At 38.6% G+C, this 7,500-nt stretch overlaps 1 protein-coding gene across 1 annotated transcript in view; it reads left to right on the top strand.

Moving 5' to 3' along the window:
• Positions 1 to 7,500, top strand: part of LOC138028256 (uncharacterized) — a 53,445-nt gene that overhangs the window by 25,486 nt on the left and 20,459 nt on the right. The window contains exons 14-20 of the mRNA XM_068875727.1: positions 171 to 316; positions 1,266 to 1,296; positions 2,588 to 2,652; positions 3,252 to 3,312; positions 4,264 to 4,436; positions 5,035 to 5,062; positions 5,167 to 5,240. Coding sequence (XP_068731828.1) covers positions 171 to 316; positions 1,266 to 1,296; positions 2,588 to 2,652; positions 3,252 to 3,312; positions 4,264 to 4,436; positions 5,035 to 5,062; positions 5,167 to 5,240 — 578 coding nt within the window. The remainder of the gene's footprint in view (positions 1 to 170; positions 317 to 1,265; positions 1,297 to 2,587; positions 2,653 to 3,251; positions 3,313 to 4,263; positions 4,437 to 5,034; positions 5,063 to 5,166; positions 5,241 to 7,500) is intronic.

Here is a 7,500-nt window from a genome sequence, read left to right as displayed (position 1 = left end):
TTTATACGAGTATAAACTCCCAGGCCAGGATAAGCCGTGAACGTAGATTTTGTACCATTTATACGGGGTGTTCGCGTGTTATGTAAGCCGCGGCTTATTTTCTCTCGTATAAAGGGCCCTATTGTGTTTGTTAAGTTACCTTTGCTTAATAGTGGTATTTTCGTTGTCAGCTCGAAGTCTCAAGAAAACGAAAACGAAAAACGTCCAAGAAAATACATCATGTAAGACGGCTTCGGACACGCCTGGCCTCGATATGGGAAAGAAACTTGTCAAACGAGCCAGAGTTGAGATTGAACCGCTTCGATTAAAGACTCAGGTCGGTTGATGTAATTCTATGTAAGGTGTCTCTTTGTTTTTTTAAAATAATTTTTGAGTGAAGAGTTGAAAATAGAAAACCAAATTGTTTTGGCCATTCACAGTAGACGCTGATAGAACAAACTTAACAAAATGCATAGACCGAATGCATAAATGGCGGCCAAAAAAAAAAATTCTTTTGTTTATGTGCTAATTAGACTCACTAGACTCGCTCTCAAGCAACATTTCTTTTGTATTTTGTACATGCAAACGAAGCTAGTGAGTCTTAATTAGCACATAAGTAAAAGAATATTTTTTTGGCCGCAATTTATGCATTTGGTCTATAGAATTACGTATATCGCAGGATATACGTTGAGTACGCACGACGAATATTGAGCGCGCTATGACCATATTTGGACATTGTCACAATGTGTTGAATATTAAAATACCATAACTGTTGAACGCGGGAAAGCAAAGGCAAGCAAGTTACAATTAATTTCTAAAAGGAAATTAGTGCCTCCGTATATGATAATAAGCAAGACACTTTCAAACAAACGATAACAATAAGAATAGTTTGTACCCAATGTGTGGGCAGGTGTAAAGTGAAATACGACACCATCATGCGTAATATGAAGCCGATCTCCAAGCGTAAAAATTCTAAACTGAAGGAACTTGTAAACTCCCCATAACTTGATTTTATTTCACCACGAGGTTGACAATGTTTGTATAGATGGTTTGCAGCCAATTTGTAGACAGATGATGTAATTTACAATGATGTAATGTACAATTGCTGGTGGACGAGCAAAAGGATTGGGACTAATCAAAGATCCTTTGTTTTCGTCCTCCAACATGGCTGCGATGACGTCACGTGAAACCTCCTATTCATTTAACAAGTTTGTTATCTTCTTGACACGATAGTTTTTTGTTTCTGCGTTTTCTAATACCACTTATCTTATTTTCTTCGTTCACAGGAAGTTGAAACGCCGAACAGCACCGGCACTCGTAAGTCTTTTACCCTTTTTATTTTAATGACGTGAACACTTACGTCCAGCATTCCAAGTAATGAATGTCAGCGCCATTATGACAAACGTCACGGAGTGTTCTTTTAAGTCTAAGGCCTGGTTTTCACTTGCGACGCAAGTTTAAGTCAAGTGAAGCTATGATCCTCGCAGTTATGAACGCAATTTTAGCAACAGCGTAGAGAAGCCTGAAAATTTTAGGACTTCAACTGGATTTGAACCAGTCATCTCGCGATGCCGGTGCGACGCTCCAACCAACTGAGCAATGAAGCCACTTATTTTGGGTGCTGGTCATTTGTGGGCTCACATTTTCCCGTATTGAATGAATCAACGAACGAAATGATACATAAAATGAATCATATATTGAACTGCGGATGTGAAATCAAGTGAAGCTTTGATCCTCGCAGTTTTAACGTTTTTCTGAAAAACGTTTCTTAATAGTGCAAATAGTAAACCTGTGAAATTCTCACGTCGGCCTGACACCGAAAGCCAGCAACATTCCAATCAAAATTCGAATTCAGAACTGAGGCTTGATTTGAATTTTGCATTATTCATCCGACGAACAGATTATTGAAATGATGACTGAAATCAAATTTGCAATAATGAACTCATTAATCCGCTCGTCAGAGGAACGCTTGAGTTGTTTTGACTGTAATTAATTATTAAGTCTTAAATAATTTGTTAAATATTGATAACAATTAATCAGTTATTCATTAATAATTCATTACTACCAATCGCCGGATGTATACCATATCACGCACATGCGTTTGGATACCCAAGGCAGTACAGTGTACCATTTTCCAGTGAAAGTGGTCACTATTTGATTAAAATACGTATGCGTACAGTTCATTAAAAAGGTTTAACTCTTCATAATTTGGGATTGAATCATTGAGAGTCATAGAAAACTCTTGCCTGTACCAGACACCTCGGGAAAAAAAAAAAACATTCGGCTTACGGCCTCGTGTTTTCGTCTGATTTTCGGTGCGTGGACACCCTGATATAACACGAAGCACAAGCTTTTTTATCTATCACTTCCAAAGTTTACCAGGAAAAAGCTTAAGGAACTATTTCGAAGCATAACGATTCTTTGTATGCCATTTAGTACGCCACTACCAATACGATGCACGATAGAAGTATTAGTGGCATACGGACGAATACACAGCGGTTTTCCTACATTCTGATTGGCTGTATTTTCTATGGCATGGTAAAAGAAGCAAGTACACGGGTTATTTTTACTTTTCTCATTTCATTTACACTGTTCCCTCTTTTTGCAGCCAAGGGAGATAAATCACATCGCGTAAAGACGTACATGCTTGTCACCGCTTATCAAGGCTTTAGGGTTTGTGGTTATCTCTTTTTGATTACTTTAAAGTGCCCCTAACCCCAAAATATTTTTTGCGCTAAAAAGAATCTTTGCACCTGTTGGAAACGCATTGCGGCCATTTTTTTCCTTTTTCTAACAATTCCTGCCTTTGTATAGGCTTCAAACCTTGCGAAAAACCAAGTATCTACTGTTCACGACCGAGTCAGAAGGGGAGTGGGTCTACTCCTGATTTGACGTCACAAACTACTTTGCATGCATGTTTCCAAAGAGGTAATGCAATGTAATGTAAATCAGTTTGTGACGTCAAATCAGGAATAGACCCACTCCCCTTCTGACTCGGTCGTGAACAAAAGATGCTTGGGTTTTCGCAATGCGTTTCGAACAGGTGCAAAGATTCATTTTAGCGAAAAAAATATTTTGGGGATAGGGGCACTTTAACAAAATGCAAGATTGGGGTTGCAGATTTGTATGTGGATGCTCGGGTTGAAACCCTATTGTTACCAAAATTTTTTTTGCTCTCTTCGTGTTAATTTTCTTACTTTATCTTTGTCATGAACTGTGACAATCGATCACAATGCGTGTTGACTCTGTTTTGTTTTGTTATTCCTTCACAGGACTTTAAGCCAGTTGTTCTCGAATCCCGCACTCGAGGAAAGTCTAGGCACTCAAATGAAGGTAAAGCTTGGAAAAAATTGAAGATCGCCGTTTCAGGCTCGAGTTCATTTGAATCTTTTGAAAGAAAACAAAGCTGACAGTCTATTTACGTAATAGGCGGAACAGACACTGTGCAACACAAAGTCGCTTCCTTGTCTCGTCCGTACTACCATGGACACTGTATTCCACCAGTCTGAAGATGACTTCCGCTCTGGTTATCGAAACTTCAGTCACAAACAATACTGTCCTTCTCAGGACTACACTCACTCGAATCACAAGACGCTTTGTCTTAGTATAACATGCAAATCCAATTGATCAAAACAGACGCAGTTAAACGTGCTGTGCATGCTAATGACTTAAACGGACTCCACCAGTGTTGTACAAAGAAAGTGACAAAATTGCTTAGACAAAAGACTGCGTCAGGTTATAATTACAGTTGAGACCAGATAAAAGTGCTTTACTTTAACTCTCGAAGATCACAATCACTTCAGCTTGCGTTGCGTGTTTCCAATGGAATCGTTTAAGCATGGTTTTCACTAGTGACTCAAGCACATGCGCAGGCATAAGTAGCTTATGCTTAGTGAAAACAATCGGTTGCCGTTCGCGTCTCAAAGACGTCGCGTGCTGAAGCTCCCTAATAACAGTCTAAAAACTGCACTCTCCGGAAACCAAAAAAAGAGAAGATTTTAAGATAAAGTGAACGGTTTTTCGAAAAAGAGGTACTACTGTACTTACTAACTCAGGGGCCTGTTTCGGGTGTTACAGTTCCCTTGTATCTCAAGAACGACGAGGATTTAAGTCGTCATCTTTCTTTTTGTTACCTTGAAAATATGTTAAAAGATTGGCTTTCCAATTCAAGCCGTTTGCAGTTTCACAGATGGTTTTTCGGGCCGTAACGTTTTCGGGACTTTCGAGAAACGGGCCCCAGCTCTTGATCCTCACTAAAACTCAAAACGTCACTGATCTTTTTAGGGCCGCAAGAGGAGAGTCCCAAGGCCCCAGAATTCCCTTTACTTGTGGTTGAAAGCGTGAATTCAAAGACGGTAAAGAACAGCGTTATTGCCGAAAACGAAGAGGTGCAACATTTTGTGGAGAATTGTTTGAAGGCGAGAGGAAAGTGGCAGGTTGATGAAACAAAAGTTGAGGTACTGATTTCATATAAATTATTTGCCTGCAAAATGAATTTCTTTGTCTTGTTTCTCATTGTTTATGTATTGCTGGGTCTTGGGGAAGAGACAATTATAAATTTGTGGAATTGTGGAACCCCCCTCCTGGATGTGCATCGGACGGAAGACCAAACAAGCCGTATGCAAATTGATAGCGTTTTCGGTAGTCCCTTGCTTATTGGATTTCATACTTTAATAGAGCGCGTTTCAATCGAGTGTCGTAAAGCCAAAACCAAAGTAGTTACTTTGGCCAATCAAAAGAACGGAGGCAATCCAGTAAACCAATCAAAACTCGAAGTAATTACACGCAGCCGACACAAAGCGCGGCAAAATGTGCACGCGCAAGCCACGATTGATTTTGGCTTCACTTCTGCTTGGTTGAAAAAATGGCGCGAGAACTTTGAACCAATCACTGAGTGAAGTAATGCAAAACCAAAGCAATTCGCTAATTGCTTTCGACACTCAATTGGAAACCGCTCAGAAAAAGCGGCTATTGGACTTGTAACTGAAGCATATTATTAACAATTCGTCCTTGTCTGATGTTAATCGCAAATATTGTCTTTGTTTTTGTTTGTAGGAAGGAAATGATGAAGATATTCTTAAAGGTACTACACAGTGTTTTATACTGTTTAACACAAGTCGTTTGCGATGTGTCTATTTTTTTTTTCCATTTTGAACGCGTTTTCTTCCTGTATTACCCCGATTTCAGATGCCAGGAAGCTTAATGTTAATCGAACCACAGGTGAAACAATCCTACACAAAGCGGCCAGACTTGGATATCACGTGAGTATTTTTATCATTTTTACTATGTCTTACCGTCTACCAACGATCGCTTTCATCTCTCGTAAAATATTGAATCCTTAAGAGGTCTTCACTTCTTCACTGTTTTGGTAGATATATTTATTTTCCACTATATCGATGTAAGTTAAACACAGAGTCGATAAAAGGAAAAGAAACGGTCAAAAAATAGTAGAACTAACACCATATATGCATTAAGGATTACAAAAATTATCAAATAGTGGAAACAATGGAGGAAAGAAAAAACACACATCGAGTAAGTATACAACATTATAAGTAATTAGACTAGTTTACCTAAATGGTAGGAGTGCTGCTGAGGGGTAGGGAGATGTTCAATTATGCTTGCGGTAATTTAACGACTGTTCGTGCGTGGAATTGACGGGTGATTTTATTACTTTGTTCTAAGAACAAAATAGTTTTCGCTGCCGTTTTTGGACTCAAGACTTTTTTTCTTTTTACTGGGTTGCCATAGGCAATCCAGTTAGAAAATGCGTTTGCTTTTTTTTTTCCGTGTCATGAAAAGTCTTGCCTGTCACTCCCCTGTTAAGTGGTGTCTTTGTGCATAGAGTCTTCTGTGCGTATTTTGTGTGGTTTAAGGGGCCTGGCGTAATGTGTAGATTTCTCTGGTGCACACAGGAGAACATTTAATTAACCTGCAATGGCGTCAAAACTCATTGTAACGCGCATGGCGTTATAGTGCATCGTTAAACAAAATATACCCTTATGGAGCTCAAGAATGGACGAGTAATGGACTTCGACAACAATCTTTTGCCCGTCGAGCCGAAATCAAAGTGAGCTGTATTTCTAATATTTTGCCAAATGTGCTGTTATGTACGACACTGAAACCAAATGAAAAATTCTCTGGTAACTCAGTATGGGTTCAACAAAGACAGAGAAGGAATCCATAAAGAGATCTCGCTATTTGTATTTACTTGTTCTCAACTCTGCACAGTCTTCCGGTAACAATTGGCGTCAATTCAGTGGCGTCGAAAGTCATTGTAACGCGAGTGGCGTTTTAGTGGATCTTTAAACAAAATATACCCTCATGGAGCTCACGAATAGAACGTCAATTGGATGAACAAGACAGCGCTGAAAAAAAATATCTGGATTTTAAGCGACGAGTAATGGTCTTCGACAACAATTTCATTTTTCGCCGTTGGATCTCAAGTGAGCTTTGTTTCTAATATTTTACTAATTGGTGTTATATAAAACACTGAACTCAAATGGCAAATTTTTTTTGTGGATTTAACAAACATTGAGGGAACCGAATGAATGCATCACAGTGTTTACTCAAGTCGCATCTTAGTTTTCTGGCAATTTACATTAGCCGGTATTTTGTACTAAACTCTGCAAAGGTAAGAAAAAAATGGAAATGTGACAGTGAAGAATTATTTCAATGAAAACTTGTTGTCTCTTTTTTGCTTCATTATTTATGGTCAAGGTTCTTTCGAAAAGGGTTTGATGTGAAGTGTCAGAAATTTATTTAATTGCATATGCGTTATGACACGGATTGTCTCTCCTGTTTGCACGCACGCAATTGAAATAGGAAGGATTTTTTGCCTCTAACAGCAACTATGTTGTTTGTTTCAATAAAGTTTTCGCTGGAAAAGGATTTTGCGATATTTCCAGCCTTTGTTAATTTTAGTATCATGTTGTTTAATTTTCGATCTTAACAAATTTGCATACCTGGGTTGAAATGTGATACGGGAGGATTTTTGTGGTAGTGCTCTGTTCACGAAAAGAAACAGGTGTGTTGGAAGCGTGCTTGAGTTTCAACAAAATGAGCCCCAAAATCAGCAAAAAATTGTGACGCTAATGAATAATTAAGTGGTGATAAATAATCTCGTCTTGGAGAGTAAATTTGCAGACACAATGGTCAACCTCAAGAGTTGGGCGATTGTGATCTTTGTTTTGAATTCGCACATTTCTTGTCAAACTTTATAACACTTGAAAGAAAAAGAAAACTAACAAAAACAAAAACCTTGTATCTTGCCATCGTTTGATCTATGACACAGATGCTTCACTGTTTCGCGAGTAAACACGCCGCGGTAACTTGATCACAGCGCCCGCTGAATTCGATGTCACTTTCGATTTTGCGATTTGCCCGTGCAGCCAAAAGTAAAATAACAAAATTGATCGTAGCAAAAATCCCCCAAACTTTTTGTCGCTGATCGTAACTTTTTATATTCGCAGTTCCAAATTAATGTTGTTTTCATGTCGTAAATTTTATTGCTGATGGCAAAAT

Source organism: Montipora capricornis, chromosome 13 (genome assembly GCF_036669925.1).
Source record: "Montipora capricornis isolate CH-2021 chromosome 13, ASM3666992v2, whole genome shotgun sequence".
Lineage (NCBI taxonomy): Eukaryota > Metazoa > Cnidaria > Anthozoa > Scleractinia > Acroporidae > Montipora > Montipora capricornis.
This window is presented reverse-complemented; position numbering and strand designations above follow the sequence as displayed.